At 36.4% G+C, this 25923-nt stretch overlaps 1 protein-coding gene across 1 annotated transcript in view; it reads left to right on the top strand.

The window, feature by feature from the left end:
• Positions 1-25923, top strand: part of LRMDA (leucine rich melanocyte differentiation associated) — a 687940-nt gene that overhangs the window by 567500 nt on the left and 94517 nt on the right. Inside the window, exon 6 of the mRNA XM_059821460.1 lies at positions 8676-8760. Coding sequence (XP_059677443.1) covers positions 8676-8760 — 85 coding nt within the window. The remainder of the gene's footprint in view (positions 1-8675; positions 8761-25923) is intronic.

Genomic DNA, 25923 nt, shown 5'->3' with positions numbered 1-25923 from the left:
CAAAGAAAGGCATTTGTGACTAGGTCTAATCCAAGCTCTTTAAGGTGTTTAACTTGCGCGGGGGGAAGAGGTTGATAACAGCTGGGATTTAAATTTAGTTTTGCTGAACTTTTGTTTTGAAAGGATTTCTATTATACACGGCTTCCTTTTCCATACAGAAGATGGATCATTGAGTAAACCTAAAAGGGAAAGAGGATATGGGAGGAAATGGGTGGGGACTTTGAATTAATCTTCTGAAGAAAAATGTTTGATCAGCGGGTAGGAGAGGATGAAAACCTCTGATGTTGACAGCAGGCAACTTTCTGACTAGTGTGTGATTGACAACTTTGATGCTCCAGTGGGGAGCGAGTGTCCAGCCGTGCTCAGGCATCCTCTGTCTGTGGGTGGTAGTGTTAATAATGTGGCAACTGGAAAGATTAATTGTGGACAAGCAGCAGGATTATGAGGAGGGCTTCACAGGCCTAAAAGGAACAGTGGTAGGAAGGCCTCTGATCTGTCAGCCCAAAAGGAAATTAGTTAGGGCAGGCTGGAGCAGGCTTAAAAAAAAGGGGGTGGGGGGAGGGGGAAGATGGAGAAATGGGAGAAGGGAAGCATTTAGGATATTAAAGCAAAATGAAGAGGATATTGAAAAAGGTCATAAGGGGATGGGGCCGATGTTCTTGAAAGACCTTAATATGCTACATCCTCTTACAGTGCACGCAGAGTTCAGCTTGTTTTGCAGGGAACTGCAAAGTGACTTTTGTAGTGGTTAGAGCTGCCACTTTAGGTAAAACCTGTTACTTGTTTTCAAAATAACCTGAGCATAAGATTAAGAGTTTTCACAGATTTCTAAATGCAAAATATATAGGAGAGAGTTTACTTAAAGCTGTTTCTGCAAGTTACTAGCTGCTGTGTGTTTTACTTCCCACCCTTTTTGGTATAAGTAGGGATTTTGCCAATAAATTCTGTGTTACCATTAAAGAGGCCATTCATCATGCTTACTAATGTTATTAATCAAGATACACCACAGTACTCTTAAAATGAGATCATTTTGATAAATCATGTATGACATGAAAAGACTTTATTCCTTTTAAGTGCAATTTAGACTGTAATTTTTTTCCTCATTTATGATTCATGGGAGAAACATGGATAAAATTCCCTTGCACATTTACACCTTATCTTCAGTAATAATTCAAAACTGCTCTTAGATGAAAATTCAAGGTCTGATTCACCAAAGCTGAATGCCAGCTCATTATTTTCTGGCATTCAATAGTCCAAAAATAATGTCCATACATTAGGTGCTTTTCACAATAGTTGAATTTGGCTGCACACCAGACATATCGATTACACGCAATTAAGCCTAAATGCATAAGAATTATCTGATGTTCATTTACATTTTTGATCCAGTTGCACCCTGCTTTCAACCTTGCAATTTAACATTAAGTGAAAACCAAAAGGTAAAGTAAATTCAAGTGAGAAGTGATAATCTCTCTTGTATGAGAGTAAGGGAAATATATTCTGAAATGCTTTGAATCTTCTTAAGCGCCACTACTTCTGTTAAATAAGCAAAATTCTCTTGCTTTTTCTTGTTAAAGGTCATTGGAATTGGAAGGCCAACCAAAATATAAGATCACTGTTCTCCTTGTCGTCCTAGTACTACAATGATTTGGCCTACTCTATTAATAGCGTCAAATATGAAAATAGCCTGCTAAAATGTCCAGAGTGAATATTTGCGAAGTTCAAAGTCACCCTCTTGATTATAGGTGAAACACTTATGTTATTTATTAAATTTTAAAATGTCAGAAGTGGGTTGCAGCATTTTTTTCCTAACATAGGTATAAATACTAGATACATTTTTGTTTAGGCTTGTGTTTAGACATCTAAAAAGAAAATGCCTATTAGAGAGATATAATTTGGAAAGAACAGTCATTTAAATTTTACTGTTTCTTAAACCATGATTCAAAGAAGATTGGCTTATCAGAATTACAGTCCCCTCTTTACTTCCTTCAGCAGCTGAAAGTATTTGAAGGAACATGTCTGGTTGCCAAAACTGCAGACCATTTGTGTGTTTGAACCATTGGTCTCTACAAATTTGTTTCGATGCAGCAGTTGTACAGTGTATGCTGATACTACACAGGATATTCCCTTACCACCCAAATATTGGGGGTTTTAGTCCTTGAAAAAGGGGGCTTAAAAAATTGAAATTCTTCTTTAGTCTAATTAGATTCCCAGACTCTTGAGAGCCAGTTGCCAGTGTGTGGCTGACTTAATTTTCTTCAAATATTACAAAGTGTTATTCTTTTTTTTTTTTCCCCCTTCATGCTTTACTTTGTGTTTGCATACTAGAAAAACATTTTTAACTTCCACATCATACTAAAAGTGATGCATGACAGACTTCAAAGGTCAGACTCCTGATGATCTTTTGAAAAGTTTTTATTATGAGTATTAGATTAGTAGGCAAAAGAAGCATAAAGCCAAAAAAATCCCTTATCCTACCAATACCTGCCTTTAAGTTCCTTTCTTGTCTCATGAATTCTCTGTAATATTAATAAGGAAAAAAAAACCCCAAAACCTTGGGAAAAAGATTGCCTATATTTCCCTAGGAAATTCTTTCTAATGAGATACTTTTATAAAAATAAATTAAAATGATGTATTAGTTCAGAGTAATCAGATTATGTTTGTTGTCTTTATTAGGAGTGGTTAAATTACTATTTTTATTTTTTTAAAAAATGGCTGAAATGAGTGGCTTTTAAAAATGATGAAAGAAAGTCATTCAGATCTTTGTGACATTCAGCAAAATATGAGAAACACAGTTAGTTTAAGGCATGAGATTGAGACAAAAGTGGGTGATACCCTTTTCCTTCCTTCCCACCTTCCATCCAATACTCATCTGCTGTGTTCTTCCATTTTTCAGTACCATGGTCAAACATTTACAACCAGGTTTTAAAACAAATCACTGTTTCTATGCCAGGTTAGGAGCTCACCTCAGTAAGCCTATAGAGATCAGGCGAGTTGTGATAAAATCACGCATTTGTTTCCCCTTCTCCCCCTTAATTAAAGTGACTCTAGTTTATGCTGGAGGTTTAGTAAAGGCAACTGCTAACTCGTAGTTTACTCTGCTCGGCTGTGGAGCAGGGGAATTGGGAAATCCTGTTTCATCGAGGAAAGCTGTCTCTCCCACATGAGCATGCCATGCCGCCTGTTGGTTTTCGGGAACATAACAGTGTATTGGGACCAGTCGCAAACTCAGGCTGGCCCATTTGACACCTCTAGCCTAGTTCGCAGTTAGGGAGAAGAAAGCAAGACCTTTTGTAGCCTGCCATATATAGTGGTCCTGTCAGGTCCTGCTTTTGCACATTTTCCAGTCTCTTTCTTTATCCCTTCTTTCCCACTTTATCCCTTTCTTTCACCGGCTGTATGGTTCCTGAGTTCGTAGAAAAGCAAATACATTGTAAATAAAGTTGTTCTTCCCTAACCGTTCCCTGGGATGGAATGGTTAAAGACTTGGTGTATTGTTGCTTTCTGTAATATTTTCTCCTATCACGAGGCTATGAAACACCTCACAGTGAAATCAAAGCCCCGTTGTGATGGTGCTCTGCAAACTCATGGGAAGAAACAGTTCCTCTAAAGTAGTGGTTTGATATTCTCTGCAAGCATATCATAACTTCAACACAAAATGAATAAATTCAAATTTTTTTCTGTTATTAGGCAGACTATGTTCCTCATCACACACTTATACATGATTTATATATATTTAATCTGTAAACAATTGATTTCTAGTTAGTTATGTCTAAAATTTTGGGGAACAAAATCTTGAGGAGGAGTTCCATGGAAACTTTCTGTACGTTTTATCACAAATGTGAACAAATCATGATGGTACAATATAGTCATGAGTTAAGACACATGCGTTGCTGCCATCGGTGTTACAAGGGGATTGAATCAACACATTGCTGATATATTGGTACACAGATATTCAGGCAAGTTTTCAAAATATACATGAACTATAGAAGACTGTTGCCATCGTGTCTCTTGGAGATTATATGTGTGCCCAAGAGATCCAAAATGAGTCCTTAGCCTAAGTAGATGTTTATGGAGACATTTCTTAAAAATATAATAAGCCATGTATCTGTTAAAGTATGATTAATTTTAAGCATTGACTGTATTTAAGGTGGAGTAAGTTTGTCAGGAAAATGTTACTGTTTGTTTACATAAAAGGAAAAATTTTTCAAAAGCAAGTGTGAGTTGATCCTTTAAGTTGGAACTATACCACAGATTGTCCCATTAATCAAACACCTTTCTAGAGAAATGTTTTTGTCATTTTAAAAAATGGATAATACAGTGATTTCCTTCATTCTTAATTGTAGTTTCCCTGTGGATATATTAAAAAATATTTTGAAATAAATCATACTTTCTTAGTAAATCCAAGTTTTGCATCTGATAATGTGATATGTACCATTGGCCTGATCACTGCAATGTCACAATATTGTTTTCCATTTTTATTTGAATGTAAATCACCAAATGAAAAGCAATGAGCTTTCAGATTGCTAAGGTCATTTCTCTGTGACCTTACTAGATGACTTTGACAAGTGTTAAAACTGTGATGAATGGAAATAAACAACAGTATCACAGAACACAAGAATTCTTGATAATTGTGGGTCAGACTTAGAGAATGAGTATCATGCTGTCCCCAAGAAATTTGCCTCTTCATCAGTTCCCTGAAAAAAATGGGTCACACTCTGAAATGCTGGAGATATTCCCATACTAGTTGAGAAACATGTTGCAAAGGAGAAATCCCAAACACTTAAAATCTTTCTAAGGTAACAGATAGTAGAGAATCCTTAGTCTATGGCTTGAGCTCCATAGTAAATAATATTTTCTTAATTATTTTGGGGTTTGCTGCCACATCTCGTTCTGCACTCTACCGTCTCTCTTTTGGATGATGTCTTGATCAAACAGATTTCTCTCTGTGACGTCCTCTGAAAATATTTTGTAATTAAATGTATTTAGCTAAGAAAATCTTCCTTTGTATGTATGTGTGTATTGAAACAATTTTACTTACCACATCTTTCCATAAGTGTGTTGTATATCTCTTGAACCCTTGTCAGGAACATTCCAACATGCTGCTGTTCTTCCTGTATTGTAAAATTTGTCAGGTAGAATACATTAATGGCTACTACAGTTACTGATGTGTATAGGTGTGTAAAGAATTTGTGACATGCCTTAGAAATGAGGGTAAATATTAGTAGAGAAATACTAGGGTACAAATACAAGCTATGTGACACAAACAGAAGAATATCAACTATCAATGGGTATTAATGATATTCCATTATAGACAATATAGCCTGGTATCAAGCCACATCTTAGTCATCAACAGAAAGTGAAATTTCCTAAACAATAACCATTGCTTTAATTAAAATGACTCAAAGTCTGGGTTTTTGGTTTTGGCTGGTTTTTTTTTGGGGGGTGTGGGTGTGTTTGTTGTTGGTTTGTTTTTTCCTATTGCAGCTTCTACAGTGTCTGTAATTTTGATGAACGTGGTTTGAAAATCTGGTACTCTTTTACAATCTGTCTATTTAGTATCAAGTACAACAATTCTCAGCTCGGACAAAAATTACAGGTTAATACGAATTAGCAAATTCATATTTAGCAAATGTTTGGTTGTGTGTGTAACTTAGGCTGTGAGTAGTCTAATTTTACTGACCTTGTAACTTTTATACCTTGTACTATGATATACTACAAAATTTGGATTACTATAATGCTTGCAAGAACACAACCTTCTTCTGTAATAATACTGTTAGAATTTCTTTACTGAGCTCTTTGGTGACCTGTTCCTATAAAGCTGAAGCTACCACCCATTTTAACCATTCCTCAAAGCTATTGGTATTTGTAGTTACTTTCCGCTGCAACAAGAACTTCTGATGCATATGTCACCAATACTTGAAGACATAACTGTCACATGTCAATGTTGTCACTGTCAAAATATTCCTGTGACTATTAAGAGTAATGCAATCTATACAAATCTCTTTGGAAAATAGCTTAGGGCCAAACGTCGGTATGTGGTAGGGAAAACAAATAGCTGTCTTTCTGCTGGTGCACAGGCTTACTCAGAAATGTGATTCAGAACTCCAGCCAGTGTTTGTGCAAAACAATCCTCTAACCCTGGATGATATTCCAAAGAATTAAAGTTGATCTAACTGAATGCTTAGCTCAAAGGTAAGAAAACTGTTCTATATTTGACAAGGAATTATGTACTGTACATAAAATAACAGTAAAACACCAATAAACAAACCCTCTAGTTCTTGCTTTTCCTAAAATTGGAAATAAAGCTAAATTGCCCTTTCACTCCAATATCCTTTTTAGAAGCTCTTGAATTTCGCTCACTCAGTGGTATATTGCTGAAAAGGCAAAGTCTCTTCCAGTAATTTTAGGAAAAGCTATCATCAAGCTGTCAACAGTCTAAATTGAGATTAAAAGTACCAAAGAGAAACCTTCGCTATTATCAGACTCCCAAATAAGTACACTTGAATAGGCAGATAACATCTAGAGTGTACAGTATGAGACCACTTATTCCTCCAGCTTTTGGAGTGATTTATAGGGATGAAGTCTTACGTTAAATAGTTAGTGACATTTTTCCTCTTGTCTTACCCAGAACAACTAGGCCCAAAGAAAACAGATAGTTGTGAACAGATGCCTTGTTCTTGGAATTAATTTCAGATGTTACACTGCTGGGTGTTAGGGGCATCTATCTCATCCTCTGAGATGTTATGCGCTCATGTTGATCATCAGAGGGAAGATTTCCAGTACTTCATAGTCCAGGGTAGATTGAGCGGCATGTTTACAGTTCGCTAAAATCAAAGCATTATTTACTCTAGCTGAAGGTGAGAGTTGTGTCTGTAAGATTACCTCTCTGGAAAGGAGGGTATGTGAGAAAGCAGAGGCAGGTTTTTCTAGATTTTTATTCATATCCGATAAGTAGCATCCTTGTTGTTTAGGCAAACCTGTCTCTATTAAGATGTTTGTTTTGATGCATCTTCATGTTATGATCTGATTTTTGCTAGGGACAAAAATGGGACTGTAACTATGGTCTGACATAGAAATTGATAGCTGTTCTCCAAAAGCAAAAGCTTAGTATACTAATCTAATCAGTCATTTACCTCTTAACATTTTAATATACTATCATCTAGGAGTCTGTCACAGCTGTGACAAAGACGATTTCTAAGTTACAGTCTTTAGCAAACTATTACCATGATTAATTTTCATTATTGTGGATTTCTGATTGTTGTTCTCAGGTTTAGTCTGGCAATTAAGATTTGAATTAGTATTTAAGCTTTTTCTTCTCCAAAACATTACAGCCCTATTTTACACTTTTATTTTAACCAGACATTGTAAAACTGGTTTTGAATTAATTTCAATTAAAAAAATACATAAATTTTGAGGATATGATTAATAACAAAATAAGAAGAAAGATTGAGGTGAATTCCTTTGATTTACTTTTGCGGCTTATAAGCCAATATATCATTAGGGAACAACCTGTATAGAAGATAGCAATTATTTCCTCAAGATTCTCTTCAGTAAATTATCATGAGTTTCGAGAAATGGTTTAGCTTTTGTACTTATTTGCCTTATCTTTTCTATGAGAATTTATCATGTAACTTTTAGTGAACACTGTCCTTTGTGTCTTCTATTAAAACCCATCATCTTTTTATGTACGTTGCAATGGGTAGATTGTAAACATTCCAGAGGAAACTCTATACCTGAAACTGGACATGTCCCTGCCATGATATCAATCCATCTAACTTAAGCTAAATTTTAAAAGCTGTGATGATGATTCATATTCACCAACACGATCCTTTATTTTCCTCTCTCCTCCTAACAATGTGACACTGCTGCTCTATAACTAAAAAGCAAGACAGTAAATGTGGCTTGTCTTCGCTTTATATTGCTCCTTCAGATGAAACCTCCAACTGGATGAAGATTAATTTATTGCAAACTATAGCTTCACAGTATAATCTTTTTAGATCGGAATCATAGGATCTTGGAATTTTTATTATGGGGAAGGATTTGGGTTTCCTCTCTTCTCCCTTAACATCTTGTTTTTAAGGATTCTGAGCAAGTCTTCTTGGTACTTAGTCTCTTTAGATGCATTAGACTTCTGGTGTGGGTTTTAAGTGTTTATTATTAACAATTCTGTATACTTGTCCACTTTTTTGTATTATAGGCATTGTAATTTTTAAGAGATCCCTTCATTTAATGCTCACAGGACAGTGGAATGGCAGAATAATTTTTTTGCTTAGTTTTGAGAAGTATGGTATCTTATCCCAGCTTTCTATTTGCTGTCTCCTTTCTTACATGTGGACTCACTCATAACTTCCTTCAGGTAAATATTAATCTGTTTCACCAAGAGGAACATTTTTAACATTGCCCAAAGATTTCCTGATAAAGATGGTAATTTTTTCAAGCTGTGAGCTGTATGAAAATATTCTTTTAGTAATGATACCTAATATCATTGTGTAAACTCTCGTGAGTACAACTACCTTGAAGAATTGCAGGCAGCCTTAACAAAAACAAATTAATCCTCCACGGCTGGTGACTCTGCACCTGTAATCACATCATAGTACTCATCTTGCAGGTGCAGCCTCTTTGCGTAATCATTGACTTTCACTCAGAGTACTGATAATATTTGTTTTATCACATAGGCCTCCAGTGATGCTGCTTCCACCTCTCCAGAGATGCACTATACACCTCTGCCTTCAGGATCCAGAGACCTCACCAATCACAGAGGTATGAACTAAACTTCTATTGGTATGAACTGCTGCCAGGTCTAAGCTTTACTGTAAGGCCTTCTCTGTATTAGTTACTCCTGCATTGCTGCTTTACAGAGAACACTGTGCCTTTCAAGCACTAGATGAGAAAACCATACCTGTCAAGACTAGAGATTTTAACTCGTATTAAATAGGTTTTAAAGGTAATCTACTGGGAAAGCAAATAAATCTATGGATAATAACATTCAGTGATATTTTTTTGTGTATAAGAGAAAAATGTAAAGAGATTCAAGTACTTAAATATTGCTAAGTAGATGATTACATGCAGCATTGGTAATTTTGAGAGAATTTGTAAACTTTCTAATATTTGTAAAGAGAGACCTTTCTGGCAGTTTAACAATTTAGGGCTATAAGTTTGAAATGTTAACGTGTTTTCATTGCAATAAAAGGGGATTCTTCTCTGGTTTACAACATTAAAGGTAGATAGATCAGTGTTCAATTTCCTTTTTCACCAATCCTTAGAACTTAAAAAGCACCTTGGGCAAATTCTCAAATCCCTTCTGCATACCTATGGAGCAAAAAGTTCAGGGAACAGGTGGAAAACTGAAGCAGCTGGGAAGGGTGCATTCCAAGCTCTTTCACCTTTGTTCTCAAATGGAGAAATTTATAAAGCTTGCAGCATTTTTCGGCTTAAAACCAGAACAACAATACTCTCATTTATTTCCCGCATTACACATTGATTCCATGTTGATCACGTAAACCATTTGCATAGAGGCAGGTTTTGTATAGGATACCAGAATCAAGGTCAGTCTTACATTTATCAATGGATGGTAGCTTAGTTTTAGTGTATGTTCAAATTCTGCAATATCAGAAGATTGAGGCAGTGTTAGTAGAATGCCTTATTACTTGAAACCTTCTGAAAGAATCAGGCAGGCAGTGCAACTGAACAAGGATCCTTGATTCAGGTGGGAAGGATGAGGAAAGCAAGGAAAGCAACTGATTAGACTTGAATTTGTTGCAGCCTGTATCACTGCCATTGTGCCAGGGCTAAAGATGGGTGCGAAGCTACATCCTGGTCTTGGTGTAAATTGATATGGTGTACTGGAAATCAGATGTCCTGAAAGTACTGTAGTGCATTGTGTTCTGACACTGAGCTCGTGTACTAACTGGTACTTTTTAAAGAGAAAGGACCAACCCAAAATCCTGGATTTGAGCACATACCTGGTCTTCAGAGATTAAAAAAAACCCCAACCAATCAAACAAAAACTCAACCAAATTAAAATAACTGCAACCCCCCACAATTCCCAAGATATCTGTTGTGGCTTTGATTTTCAGGTAAGCATATTTGCTTTGAGGTTGGATTTCTGGTGTTGGATTGAATGGCTAGGGTCTAGTAAGACAATAAGTATAATGACAGAATGTTGTAAATGCCTAAGTTCTATAAAAATACATAAAAAGTACCATTAAAAGCAAGTTATCCTCAGATGTGTTTATTTAGATGAAGGTGAATTAGAAGTGTGGATTCATGGCTGATTTTGGAATCTGACTTGGCAAAAGAAAAGCCGGTAGCATTAAGCATCAAAAGTTGTGTGCCTGCATTATTGATTGAATTCTCTTGCAATAAAGCAATTGTGTGGCTCTAGTAAGCATTGCAGACATGTCCATATGGGTGTCCATTCGGAGCTGGAGCTTACCAGGTTCTAAGTATCACTGTCTTTGCTAGGGTTTCAGAATGCCTGCTCTCTTACTATGAAAGGCGAAAATTATGTTCACCAAATTACCAACTTTTTAGCCTTAGCTGTTCACATAATTCTTTATTACTTCTCTCTTTACTCTTCCCAGAAATATTCTGCTTTGCATGCTAAACATGTGCTGAAAATTTCCTTGATGATTAAGCACAGTTATAAATAAAGTGAATGGAGGAGAGAGTGTCATCCAAAAAAAGGGTAAAATTGGCCCTAAAAGAGACATTGTTAGCATGAGCCAATAAGTTTTTATATATATCTATATATATAAAATATATTCACAAGGAAATAATTAAGAAAATGTTCCAAAATTCCAGGTGTTGTAAATAAAGCTTGGAACAACCTGCTGGCAGGGCCCATTAACTCAATCAACTACTTCTATACAAAGAAAAAACTCTAAGTTCACAAGCCCATAAAAGATTAATTGGAGTCAATAGAAAAATCTCCAAGAAAAGAATGACATACTTAAACATGCTATTTTTGGTTCTGAATATCTTCAATTTTTTTCTTCACTGAATGTTTTCAGTGTTGTAAAAAATTATTGAATCAGCTGTTGTATTGTAAATATTGGCAGTTTTCAATGCAAACTGGAAAGAAGAATGCTGTAAGTTTGTGAGTGCTCTTATTTGTCCCTGGAGAAACTTCTATTTACCAGAATCTGAAATTCTGGCAAATGGTTTGGTACAGCTGTAAATTGTTTTTTGGGGGATTGGGAGGGGAAGCAGGAGCAAGTTGAATGTATTTGAATGGTACAGTTTTACTTGGACATTTCTCACTCTATTTAGCTATGAATTTTGCAGGGAGAGCAAAAGCATATAATTCTGCATACGTTGCACCATGCATCTTTTAGCATACAGTATGTTATTTCCAGACAGGATCCTGTCTTTTTGGGTTGACTCCATATTTTGTACAGACAATATTCAGAAATTGTAAAGATCTCTCTCTCACTTTCACCCACAGAAACAGCATATGACAGTACGGCATCAGTGTGGAATGATATGGAATAATTACTGTAAATATTATATCAAGAGTTCTGATGCTTGAGTATATAAGTACATGAAGAGAGCAATAAATACCGGATATATATTTTTAAGCTTCAGAAAATTTCTCCCCATCTTGGGAAAGTTGTTTTCCCTTAAATGACTTTGTTCCTTAGATCCACTTTTCTAAGTTGAACCTTTGCTTGGTCCCACTGTTCGTATTTTTTAGCAGAAAATATATTGGCCTTCTATGCGGGTTTTGGGCACCTGACAGCAATATGACTTGATTCTTTATAAGTTCTAATTGCTGTCCCAAGGCAAGCCTTCCAAAGTGGCAATTTTATAGCTAGCTTTATTTTTGTTTTGATTCCAAAACAGTGATCTCAAACTCCTAAGAGTCTTTCCTTGGCCTTTGTAAAACTAGCATTTTGTATTTTATTTTATATGGTTTTAGACAACAGTAATTTACTTGTGTGAAATTTGCATAATTATCTTACCCAGATAAAACAAGTCAGTTTAAAGACACATCCTCCTGTCATACAACGTGCTTCATTTATTTTTAAATTCCATTGCTTGTATTGTTCTAGTTTTCCAATTTTCTAATGAAACAAAATAAAATGGGCCCCACCTTTCTTTCTGCTTGTCCAGATCGACCTTTTAGAAAAAAATAATCAGTTACTTATTGTTGTTTTTAAATAGAAATGGCCATGCTCCCAATACAGAAAAGTAATGAAATGTAATGCATTTTAGTAGAAACTGGCTCCAAACATTTTGTTTATGTAATTCTTTTTTTTTTTAGTGGTTTGTATGTATGGCCCAGGTACCCTTCTGCTCCTTATTGACAATTTATTACCTGAGTACATATAAAATCTTAAAATAGAGTTTTCAATTCTTAACAGTTGAAATCGATGGAAAAAGAAATTTTAAAATTGTAATAATGTAACTTTAAGGATAATTTCCTTGATGTATGGAAAAAGGGTCCCCACTCTCCACCCCCCTCAGGTTGTGTCTTCCTTTTTCATAATGGCATCTTTGGTAAGGAAGTTCCTTTGTTATGTGTAAGCATTCAAACTCAAATTGCCTTCTAAAAAGAGCAGTGCTTTCCAGTTGGTGGGGAAAATGGTAATTTATCATTCTATCTCTTGAGAAGCAATATTACTAAACCATGACTATCATGAAAATCTGTTTTTCCCATATAAACAAAAGTGCTGGGTGCCCTTTGTATAAACAGATATTTTATAACATTGTCTATTACCTGATTTACTTGAAAACCTATTCATTTGCCAAAGCCATTTGGTTTCCAGTAACATTTTACAAATTACTCCTTTTTTTGCGCTCTTGTTTCTGGGAACAACCAGGGGTAAGTCTGCCCCATAGCTTACTGGTAAAAGGAAGAAGCAGCAGTTTCCATTAAAAACTAAGCCTGTATTTATGTAAGTAGTTTTTAGAGCCTTAGTGTGGATTTATGCCAAGGTTTAATAGTTTCAATCCATTCTGGCTTGTAAGAACTTCCTGAACAAATCCACTGTCCTGTTTTGGTGTCTATTCAGTTAATTATCCAAGTGTTCTGGTACATGCAGACATTACATTTTCTCAGTTTATATTTGAATGACAAGTGCTCACATGAAAAATTGTTATTTATTCTACTAATATGTTTGAGTCAACTGACAGACACATTTTCTTATTTTCTGAAACAGTCTAATCTGAGTTTGAAAGTTATAAAGTGCATTCAGAAGCAATGCCCAGAAATCCAGGGACAGAATATTTTTAAGCTTCCTATTAACCCTCTGAAGGTAATTTTATACAGCGTTTTTGAACAAAAGGAAAGAGGGGTTCCTTCTGCCCTCCGTTTCTCTTTTTGTCTAACAGGGGTGTGCTGAAGATTTGTTTTGGAATTAAGGTCTTTCCAAACTTTTTCACTCCTAAGCAAACAAAATATGTAGGCTTATAATCTGTTAGAGAGACACCTGAACTTGATCTGTCTGGTTTTTTCTGTGCTCATTATACTGTGCTATTGTACTCAGAGTGTTTGGCATATTAAACTTTCAGTAATGACTGGTATGACTATACAGAATGCATTCTGACTGATTTTTAGGGTGTACCATACATGAAAGCCAGCTACTAGCTTTGTAGTTCAGATATGCACTAGGTCAAGACAGAAGAATGCACAACAAGCATTGGGCCATCCAGTTGTGCTGGAATTGACAATCCAATCGATGTCAAAGGAGACCTGCTACTTTCATAATTTGGTGTTGAAGGAAAAAGGTAGATTTTTTTTTTTTGAAAGCCAGAGTAATATAATTGATGTGACACGTGAAAGCCCCAAACTATCTTCCAGGGATTTACCTGTTCTACCTCAATTTGCTCAGCCTGCTCATACTTTAGAAATAAATATTCTCAGGTTCATCTGGAACCAATAATGTCTACTGATCCTTCAAGAATTGGGTCTAGAGTTTTAAGATAGTATTTTAAACTTTCTGAAGTAAAATTATAAAATTGACACACACTTCTTAATAATAAATATTAATACACAAAGTTCTTATTTTTGAAGGCTTTCAACTTAGTACACATGCAGTCTGAAAAGCCATGCTGTCTTTAAATCACAGACATAAAAATAAAAGGAAATCGGTTTGCATAAAAACTTACTTCCAGAAAGATAATTATCCTGTTTATATTATCATTGCAGTCTTCTCTGTTGTTGTTATTGACACAGTTGTTAGGTACTCATTGTGTTTTCAAGCCAGAGGCTTATTTAGAGTTTGAAATTGATTGCTGGGAAAGTCACAAAGCAATTTATGTAGCAACTTGTCATAATTAGTTAGTTTTCTTAATGTGAACTGCACTTTATGCTAATCAATTGATTTTTCTGTGTATCGCATGAAACAGCTCATTGTGTGCTGTCCAAAAAGAGAATAATAATAATAAAAAACCTGTGGGCAGTATTTTATCATTCAGTTAATCTAAGGAATCCTAAACAACTTTTAACAAAAAGTGTCTATATATATATGTAAGAAGTTTTTGCTTTAACTTGTCTAATAACTACGAATAAGATGAATAAGAGAACTGTAAGCAGATGCAATGTATGGAAGTTCTGTATCAGGCAGAGATGCTGTGAATAGTGAGAAATTGTCTTTGTTGGTTTACATGAGGTATCCTTTGAAAATACCATAGTTCTTAAGCTGCGTGATGTTATGGTGAGTGATAGACTGCATACCTCTTAGGCCAGGATCTTCTGACCATGAGATGAATAACCTTAAAACAAACAAAAAAAGTTCACAGTAGCATGGAACAGACAAGATAATATTTTCCAGGGGCAGGAACACTCAAAAATAAGCTGTGACATTTCTTATTAATGCCAGGAAATATGTCCCAAGAGTTAGTTGTGTTGTGCTCATGACTTAGCCCCAAGGGGAGTGGGTGGAAATTCTCTTCTTTTGGCACTGTGGGAGAAGACTAAAATAAGGCGTCTGTTATGAAAAAAAAAAAAAAAATTAAAAAAAAAAGTCTATTTGGCTTGCCTGTATGAAATGAGAAGTTGGGTTCTAGCACCTTGCTTAGTTTTTCAGTTTGGGGAATGAACATTAACGGAAGCACTAGAGATAGGAGAAGCATGGAAAAGCAAGGTGATGGTAAAGATGAGTGCCATTGTGAGGGAAGACTTGGTTAAGAAAAGATTTTGTTTTCCTGTCTCAGCTAGTTTCTCTTAGTTAAAGGGATACGAAAGAGAAAATCTGTCAGAGGTGGATTGGAGTCCTTGCAGTCTGGAGGTGTGAGAAGGTAATGTCAGATGTTTAAAGAACTCTGTTGTGAGCTGTTTCTGGTGCAGCTGAGAGAAAGGCAGGCCAGGCCTTTCTCATAGCCACTGCTGGATGGCCCCTGCTTGTGCCTGTAGACCTGCCAAACCTTAGACTTGGAGATAAGACGAACAGTACGGACCCCTGTCTCTTTCTTCGGCAGAGCAGCTAATTTCATACCTCTAACTGTGATTTTTCCCTTCCAAGCTGCACTCTAGTTCACTGTCTCCTCAGTTTTTCTGATGTGGTTGCTTTGTGGGGAGAAGAATAGGTAGAAGCGAAGAGTGAAGCATCGTAGGTGGGGAGAAATGCTAGAAGGCATGTTTCCTTAGAAAGGCTTACTGCCATGAAATGCTTCCATCTGATAACAGAAGCCCACCTGTATTGATATTTGCCCCGGGTCTGCAAATGCATTAGACATCTGTCCCTGTTGTGTGAATTGACACACAGTCACAGATGTTGCCTTTCAAAGGAATCGAGAGGTCCGGTACGCATACACGTGACCCATTCAGCGCTCAGCTGTGGAGACATTTACTGCTGGGCAGTAATGAAAGAGCAGATTAAGGAGGGTCTCGTGTAGTACCTCTCCTGAGCCCTGATCTATTTGTTTACTGGAATAGAACCACCACGAATAGCTGTGGTCTTTTGTGGACCAATTTAACTCACTTGCTCAGTAGTGATATCTCTGCCAGCGTCTGCGTGTTTCTCGGTAAAGCACAAAGATTTTCCCAAATGTGGAATAAATTGTGGTTGGACTTGATTATGACCTTGACTAATACGGTTCAAGAAATACATTTTCTGGGTCATTGGATTCATGTTCTTGTCACTTACAGGATCAACAATTTCTCGTCTGTGTATACAAGGAATGTTGGATTTGAATCAGGATACTGTAGATTAACTGTAAGTTCTGGGAGGATCACTTCCTGGAGTGCTATGACTCTGTGGAAATCAAATACGGATGTTTCTCTGCAGCAAGACTTTAAAAGACAAAAAGAGAGTAATTAAGTGGTTAATCAAATTTAGATTAAAATTTTATTAAATATCTAAGGAGTTGGGCACAAAATTCGCATTCTGCATCTAATGGGAATTAGGAGTCTAAGACTCAGGCAGCCTTTCAAAATTGTCAGCATTTTTTTTTTCCAAATATTATAGAGACTTTCATTTTTCCATAGTCCACATTCCCCAATCTGACTGTTGAAGACCTGACTGTTTTCCATATTTTTGTGACTATTCCCATAATTTCTGAGGTTTTCATTGCAACTTTTCCCATATTTGCCAAAACTAACCTAGCAGTCTGGGCCCCAGTCACCCATACAAGTCTCACATCAGAGGGAATATGATTAATGAGGAAAAAACCGTAACTTCATCTTTTTGGGTAGACTAGAAAGTGTCTGATATTTCACAACATAGCTCATTTTGTCATGCTGGCAATAAGAAACCATGAGAATGCTCAAGCTCCAAGCAGCGTGACTATAAAGTGGCAGAAAAACAGAAAACATTGGCTTCTATAAGTGGAAACTTGGGATCCAAAAGCATAAACCTATCTAAAATCTTCTTGAGATATGTAGAACTAATGATGCAATGAGTCTGCAACTGGCAATTTAAAAAAAAAAAGTCCAGTAAATTTGCCACTTGGCTTTATAATCTTTTACAATAAAGAAGTCCAGTCATGGGCTGCAGTATTACAGCCCTTCCAGAGAAATCAGGTTCAAAGAACATGCAGTGCTGTGCAAATGCAGTCTCCTGAGAGATCCCCATGTTTCGTTAGCACTCTAGCCTAGCCTGTTTTTGCAGGAGTCCTCCAATTTTATCATTCAGGCATTTTTACAGCTTCATTGGAACAAATAAACAAACATCTGGAATCATGTGGTATATTTAATTAAAAACTTTTTGTTTGGCCAGAAATAGTAAAATCATGAAAAATTGCCTGTCTCCAAGCTCAGAAAGGCCAAATGATGAAGCTGTTGGCTACAGACAGTTTTACAATGTATTGAAATTCATAGATACGCACACCTGCTACAAGCCCCCCCTTTATTTTGATTCATAACCATTAATGAGTGTTTAGTGCAGATTGTAACCCTTGTTTAAATGGGAATTTACTGTTTTTAATAACATATAGACACATGTTGCTATATTCTATACAGCCTGTACTGTTCTGTAGTACACAGAAAGGATAAAGCTTTATACTGTTGGTTAAAAAAAAATATTTTTATGGTACATGTTCCATTTGAATACTCCATCATATGAGCATGTTTTAATTCCAGAGGCAGTAAATATCTGCCCCATGCTAAGAGTCTATGTATCAAATGTTGGAAATGTGAAAGATGGTGTTTTCTCATTAAAATTAGAGTGTGTAATGAAAATGTAAATTTTCATTGTTTCATTTAATGCATTTTTTTAAGGAAAATTTCAGGAGATTCTTGATGCTTTTGCAGAGGAAGCTGCTTGCTGTAATCTGAGATACTACTGTATGGTCACAAAATATTCTACAGACCAGGTTTATTATTTATGAAAACTAATTTGCCTAATGGACTGCTACCATTTTGAATGCACAAATATAGGCCTTTGAACATATGGGACATAGAATCTTATTTTTGACTTTGTACATCTCAGTGTCTGAACAGCTGAAGCCTCTATTGAGAAAATGACATGCACAGAAAGTACTACTGCATCTGAATATTGTTCACAATTCTTCATATTGCTTGTGATTAAAATCATTTGGACATGCCATTTTGATCTGCATTTCTCTGAGGATTTACACTACTTAGCAGGATAGGATGCTTATGTGACCTTGTGACCTTGGCCGCTGTCCTGTGGTTAGTGTTACTGAGCTGAATGAAGAGGACATGGGTGTCATCAGAAAGAATTAGTAAATTCCCACACAGTGAATACACGTAGAAGCCTACTTTAAATCTGGGGGCGGGGGAAGAAATTTTCTTCACAGTCAGAAGGGTAGCTATCTGTATACAGCAATGAAACTATTTTATCCCCTGTTGTGTTAGTTCTTTATGGTGTGCACATCTTGCTGTAACATGTACGCTTCTTCCAAACTACGAACATCCAAAAAGATGCAATGTATTTTACATTTCTTTGTTCAGTGTGTGTACTGTGCCCAGGAGTGGGTGAAGGTTCCTTTCTTTAATTTTGCCTGCAGGAAAGAGAAGGGTATCTTTGTATGATTTCATTGCGTGTTCTTCTTCAAGAAGAGAAAGCTGTCAACATTTTATAGGATATGAATGTCTGTATTCACGATCTAATGATATGTTTGCTGATCAAAGTCCCTTTCAGAGCTCTGAAAGCAAATGTTAAGTAGGTTGACAACTTCCCTTTTTTTCCTGTTTTGTGATATTTTTGTGGTCTGTTAGTAGCCTCCGTGCTAGAAAAGTAAATGATAGGAAGTACCATGATATCCTTCATTAGCTTTGTATGCCCTTAAGCAGAGACATCAGACGTGGGGAGAAGAAGGGGAGGAGACAGAGAGGTAAACAATAAATACAAATAAGTGAAATTGTTTTGTGTTGCTAACCAAACAGAGGATGGCTGATCCTTTTTTGTTGATATTCATTGTGTTGCCTTTTACAGTTTGAGAGGTTTTGGAAGTTATTTCTATTTCGACAGGATGAAATTCTTTTACTGCATGATTGACAACATTGATGTGTTTTACAAGACCCTTTTAAGAAAGCCTGTCTATGACTCTAAAGTGCCCAGTAAACCTAGGCAACCACCTGAAAGACCCCCCACCTATGGCTGCATAAAACTGAAATAAAGAATGGAAAATAACCCATTGAGTATGCACTTTCCCACCTACTGAGAGCAAAATGCAATGCAGTGCAATTTTAGTACTTGCGTGCCACTGGGGAAGATAGACTCCTAAAATCACATAGTGAAGCACTGGAAAAATTCAGTGAATTTGTTCTAAGCGCTGTGTTATAAAACCTAAGGAACCGTAGACTTTGCTTCTCAAGTGAAACAGATTTGTATTGCAGTTCTGTTAGAATGTCTACCAAATGTAATGATGATATTTAGCACAGTAGGCTGAAAAAATGTAAGGCTGGTGAATAAGAGTCCTTTCACAGGAATGCTATACAGGGAGGGGTGCAAGTAACCCTTGTGATGTCTGCTTAAAGACCAAGCAAGACTGCAATCCCTGAATTTGTTTTCTTTTTCTCAGTGTCGGGTCTCATACAGAGAGGTAGAAAGAGCACATGGCCCGAGTTAGGTCTTTCAGAACCATTTTTAGTCATAGACATGGCTTCTCACAATTAATAGAGAACTAAATTAGTGTTCGTGTCTGGTCTGAGTGCAGTTACAATATGCATATACCAAAATTACAGGGTTACCATGCCAGTGTGCTGGATTTCCCCGCACTAGCTTATCTTCCTCACCACCAGCTGCTGCAATAGTGGTAACTGTAGCAGCTTTAGCACTGTATTTAGTCAGAGATGTACTTAGGAAAACTGCATCTGTCCCATCTCTACCTCTTCCTCAGAGGAAGGGAGGCAACTCCCAGATGGTATTTTTGCTGAGGTAAGAGAAGCCTGTCTTAACAGTCATTTTTGTTTCCATGAAATAAAAGGAGCAGGCTCGATGGAAATAATCCCTTGGGCCCTGATGGAAGAGTCGGAAGCTATCTTAAAGCAAAAAGGTTGGTAAACAACACCCCCTGCCCCCAAAATCAACCAAATGCACCTCACCGCCCCTCCCAAAGCCACCCAATTAATTAAGTTGGCAGATTGTCTCCTTCTTCTTAAAGGCAGTGGATGATAAATTCCATGAGGGGAAAAAAGAGAGCAACTTTATAATAAATATATTAAATATAAGCTATTAGATCATTCAGAAGCAATTTGGTGCTGTCTAATGCCAACCATTACTGATGTAAAGTACATGATGTGTCAAGAAAAAGAAATACTAGGTGAAATTACAGTAGGGTAAAAAAGAGATATGTAGACATCCACTCAGCTGCTAATTGTGGATGTAAAGTTTGCCTCTCCCCTGTAATCTGATGCTAGATAACAATGACAGTAGAAACGTGGAGTATAGCTGAAGGAGTCCCTCTCCTAACTGTTAATCATAGCACTGCTTTCTTTTCAGTTTTATTCCACTCTGTCATTATAAAAAGTAATCCCTTTACCAAGGTGAGTTTAATAATAAAGTGAAAGAGAAGCTGTCAGCTAAATTATTTTCTTGTGTTGAAAAATCTGTTTGCAGTAACAAGTATCATGGTTTTATTCGGTGGCCCACAAATGAACAGAATTAGAACATCAGGAGATGCTACAAAGGAGAGAGTGCTTGAAATATTGTTAATGTCTGTAAATTCTCCTATTCTGCCAACCCTTTTGTGCCTTTTTTTCTGCTGTCTGCCATGTTTAGGGAAGATAGCTGTTTGGATCTGAACTAATTAATAAAGATTGCAGGACTTGTAAATGGCATTCATCTGGGAGATGCAGGAAACATCATTCAGGCAGAAAAAGTTCCCATGAGAAGCTAAAATATGAATTGCAGTTTTGTAAATAAGTAAAGAAAAATTGCAAAGTGCAGGTATGTTCTGCAGAGTACAAAGAAAACTTGAAAGAGTTCTGGTTATGACTTGGTCAGTGTGGCTGATACGGTAGCTAGAAATGCACTGAGTGGGAGACCTATGTAAGAAAAGTCACAAGCAGGAATCCACTTGTAACCTTAAATTGTCCATCCTGCAAAGAGGCTATTTTCCTGACAGATTAATATTTAGGATCTAAAATCATTCCTTGTCAACATAACCCCTAAAGAAGCTACAGTGTTTCACCAGGGAGTCGAATCTTATTCTGTTATTCTCTTTTTCACTACTGCAGGCAGGAAAGGTGAAGCATTAATACTGCTACTGTGAAGTTCTGGAGATTGTTTGGGATTTGTTCTTGTGTATGTGAGAAACCAAATGTAGACCTATTCTGAAGAAATTTTAGAAAGTGCCAGTTTCTAAGTTAGCTTAAAAAGTTGTGCACTACTTCAATACAATGTAGACAGTTTGGGAAGGCAAACAGCATTTGATTCATAAAATGAGGTCTTGACAGTAAGGAACACAGTTTTAAAAGCTATATAACTATTTTGGTTGATGTTATAGGAGTTATTTAAAATTCAAACAGAACTATTCTGATAACACTGAATTTTAACTGGTTCCTTCTTCAGAAAGTACTTTTAAATAAATAAAGGCTCAACAGCAAGTTCTAATCATGTTGATCTGTGAAGTTCAAACTCACTTTACCTTTCATTGTAAGTATTTTCAAGTATGGTGATGAAGCAGAGAGTGAAATGCAAAGCAAAATCCAAAATATGGATGGCTGAGCTAACATTTATACTTTTTAAGTAAAAGAACTAGTGCATTCCTTATCTTAGGTTTTTACTTGTTCAGTTATTGTTTTTTCTTCATGGGTTTGGAATATTTTTCTTAAGTTCCAAAGCAAACTATTTAATACCAGTTTGTAGGTATTTTAAACTGTCCTAATTTATGGATTTTGAGATAAATAGTTTTTTTCCCAAATACTATTCTATTATTTCCTAATAAAAAAAAGACATCTATTTTTTGTTTCTTGTTGATTCCCAGATTTCATGAGCTTAATACAAAAGATTTTTCAATCAGTTTAGGGAATGGTTTGTCTGATCTGTAGCTTAGAAGTACTGTGTTGGAAGCAAATATGTTAGTACAAGAGTGGAATCTCTAGGCAGTTTCTCCCCCTGGCTGTAGTTTAACCTGCACGGATTATGGGGAGGAAATCCATACACATGCTAGGCATCTCTATGCTTTAAAATGACTACCTGTGGGTGTTTTAGCCATGTACATATGGCTGGATATATGATGAGGCTTTTCAGATTTTCAGCCAAGTCTTCACTTGCATGGTAATGAAATGTTGAGGGAGGGGGGAAACAAGATACATATACATGTAGAGGTTATGATGTCTCATATAGTGAGTTATTGCTTCATTGGTACTTCTCGTAAGTTCATTCCAAATCAATTAGTGAGTAATATTTTTGTACAATTAATTTAAAATCATTGAGGATGAGAGATGCTACATATGCATAAATGTAATATGCTGCCTGTATTAGTCAGCCATTGTCTGCTGAGCTTCTGAGGACCTTCATCTCTATAGGGCTTCCCTGCCTACTCACTAAGCTACAGCTATATTCCTTACTGCTAAGCTCAGGCATCCCAGGAGCAAATTTAACTCAGTGTGGAGGCATCTAAATATTCCTTTCCCTATAGGTAAAATGTAATCAGCTGGCCACAGATTTTTGAGCATCACAGCAAGACAATATGTCAGTTTTGTATCATCCTAAAGTGTAACCCCAAGTAGCTTAAAAGTTTGTTGTCATTATATTAGGAGAGTAACTCAGAAGGACAATTACTTCTTCATACGTGTGAACATTCCCTGTAGTGCTTAGACAGATACTAGGAAGCCTTCATCCAAATATTAATTTGCCAAGCTCTACATGGCAACAGAATAAATGGAAGCTCATGGGTGAATTCTATCCAAGATGTATGCCAACTTTCTGCTCCTCTTTTAAAGTAGTTTAAATGTTTTGATTGATCATCATCAGTACTAATATTTTGGTAAGTCTTGGTTTGGAAATAGATTTGGAGACGCCTAAGAACAGCTTGATGAGATTTAACCTCTCTTATTAGAGCTTGATAGATAACATGTTTAAATTAGAAGGGGGAGGGGGGCAGTGTGAAATAGATCATATTGTAAATTCAGTAATCAAATGCACTGAAATATGTCATTGAAAAGATACTTATGAATCTTAAATCTTAGGATGGCTGTCAGATTTCTTTTAGTCTGTGAACAATGACAATCATAATTTGAAGATGAAATACGGTCAGAGCTTCTGTCACCTTGACAGTCACTCCAATATTTAGACAAAAAAGCACTTTCTCACAGATTTCATTAGTCAACTCATGCTTTTTACCTTTTCCCTCATGTAACTCTAATACCCTGTGAGAAGCCTAGACAAGCAGAATTGAGTGTTATCTCATACAAACAGAAAAGAAATTACGTATGGGTATGTAAAGCCAGAGGAACTTTAAGGACAATCCCACAGATTGCTTGTATGACCCAGGAAATAATAGGGTGCCATTTGATGAGTTTGCCTGTGCCTTTGAGCTATTACAAAACCTTCTCTAACTGATTTAAAGCCTCCTGCTACATTTTCCTATGCTTGTTGCATAGCTGAATTAAGTTTTTTAAGTTCATTTTTTCATATGTTGTTGCCTTGATGCTTAGTAAAGAAAAGGGAAAAAAAAAAAAAAAAAGAGGAAAACTAGCAGCACTGGGAAAGGCTTGAAGAGCTGCTTTGGCTAACAAGCCAGTGAGAGTGAAGAGATTCTGATTAATGAAACAATCTGCATTTATGAAGTATCTTTTATGTAGAGTGTCTCTGGGCACTTACTACGCAATATTCTGTGGAGTTTGGCTAAGCAAGTCAAAAAGCTTGAAAGAATGGCAATTTTGAAAGCAGGAAAAGAAGGGAGCCTTGATCTAACATCATAAGTCAGGGAGCTTTGGAGCCTTGGGGCACAATTAACAAAGGGTCTGGCACCTGCCGTCTGCAGTCTTTGTATTTGTTTAGAGAAAGATTTAGTAATTCTGCTCATGGGATATGTTTCCTTTTCTTGACATCAACCCACCGTGGCTCAGAATCTATCTGAATACCTGTGTGGTAATAACACGTCATATGCATCCTTGACTCGGGTGAGAGTAATAGGGAAGGGTTACTTACTGAAGCTCGCAAGAGAATTGCCTTCTTTTTTTTCTGTCTTTTTTTTTCTGTCTTTCCCTGTCTTTTTTTTCTCCCTCCCCCCCCCCCCCCCCCCCCCCCCCCTTTAACATCAGAAAGGTGGTTCTAAGAGAAAATAAACAAAGGAATTTATGCTGCTTTTTACAGCAGGATTATTGGGGAACTTACCAAGTTTAATTTTATTTATTTATTTTTATCTGCTACTGATGTAAATGACATGTCTACTGAAAAGTCAATGCTAGCCACTACTGTTTCTTACTAAAACACTGGAAGAATTTTAATGACATATTTGCTGCTTCGGAGGGAAGTTGAGGGGTTTGGGTACTGCAATGTTGCCTTTACTGTGCTTGAGGATGTTATGCTTTCTCCTTTTGAATGTATAAACAAGACCGGTTTTCTTTTACAGCTATATTGTCACCTTATTTGAGTATCATGAAATCTTTTCTGGGCCCATTGTCAAGCATATATATAGCAAGAAGTTATCCATGGCCCACTGCATTTATTTAGTTAATGGACAAGACTGGTAGTGACTAAACAAAAGAAAATACTGTTTTCCTTGCTTTTATATTTGAGAAGGTGAGGCAGAAAGCACCATGTACAGTGGTTAAGCCAAAATGTCTGTGGCACTGTATGGACTTAAGTATCTTAATTCTTGCTCCTGGATATAATAACTAGAACATCCCATCCAATACATGTTTATGTCAAAGGCATATAGGCTTCTTAGATAATTTTAATGGTATGTCCTTTATCACTGCTGTCTACAAAGTGCTTGTTTTCATGGTATCAAGAGTTATTTCTTCTGTCAGGATCATTCTGACTTTCCCATGTCACTTATGTTCTATTTTTGCAATCTGTCAATATATTTGTACATCTTTTAAATCTTCCCACAGGATAAAATGAGCATATTAAGCATGGTCTGAAGCACTGTTATAGTCATTGTAGCCTGTGTAGTTCAATACATAGTTGTTAATCCTGATGAATAAATCTCATCAAGTATAAAAATAAATTAAAAAAAAACAGGTGAGGGGGGATGTAAACAGGCAGGTGAGAATTAACAATGCTGGGTATCTGACATCATTATCCTCCTGAACATGTCGAGGAGGCTTCAATGCAGGTAGGTTTCAATTTTCAAAGTAGCCTGTAGAGGTTAGTTTCTTCTAAATCATATAGATCTTTCTAGGAGAATCTCATCTGTAGTGGATTGTTGGGGTTTTTTTGGTGATGTACAATTTGCATTTTAGTAAATGGTTTTCATTTGCATGTGTGATATAGTGCCCTTAAAAAGATTTTTTATTTTACTAAAGGATCCCTCTTTTTGTAACAGCCTTTCTTTTCAGCAATTACAAAACACAGTTTCAGGAAAGGAGCAATACCATATCATTTAGTCTGTTCAAACCCACTCTTCTCTAAAGGTATTGTGAAGAGACTGACAGCAGCCCAGCTCAGCTTTAATGGGTAGATGATGAGCAAGCCAAGGGCTTTTTCATCAAAGCACAAGTTTTTTCCTGTCCAGTAAACCCAAAAATTGAAATGATCCACACTATACTTTTCTGAGTTGTTCACAAAAATAATTAAGTGTTATGTGATCACTTCTGATGCTGTATCATTTCTTTGCTGAAGCTGATGCTATTATGGCTATAAACTACTATAGCGTAACAGCTGTTTATCAAAATATTCATGAAAATTCTCTGCGACAGGAGAAATGGGCATACTTGTAACACAGTTTCCATGGAAAAAGATGCATGTGCTTAGATTTAGTCAAATTATGGCATTCTGGTCTGAACTTGACAGAACTAGTTCAGCACATAATCCATAATAAAATAGGAACTGTGGTATTTGAACACTAATTCAGTGCATATCAGTTTGTATGCAAAGACTCTGATTAAGATATTGCAAA

This window comes from Gavia stellata, chromosome 9 (assembly GCF_030936135.1).
Source record: "Gavia stellata isolate bGavSte3 chromosome 9, bGavSte3.hap2, whole genome shotgun sequence".
In the NCBI taxonomy this organism is placed as follows: domain Eukaryota; kingdom Metazoa; phylum Chordata; class Aves; order Gaviiformes; family Gaviidae; genus Gavia; species Gavia stellata.
The sequence above is the reverse complement of the archived record's forward strand: the minus strand, read 5'-3'. Positions and strand labels throughout refer to the sequence as shown.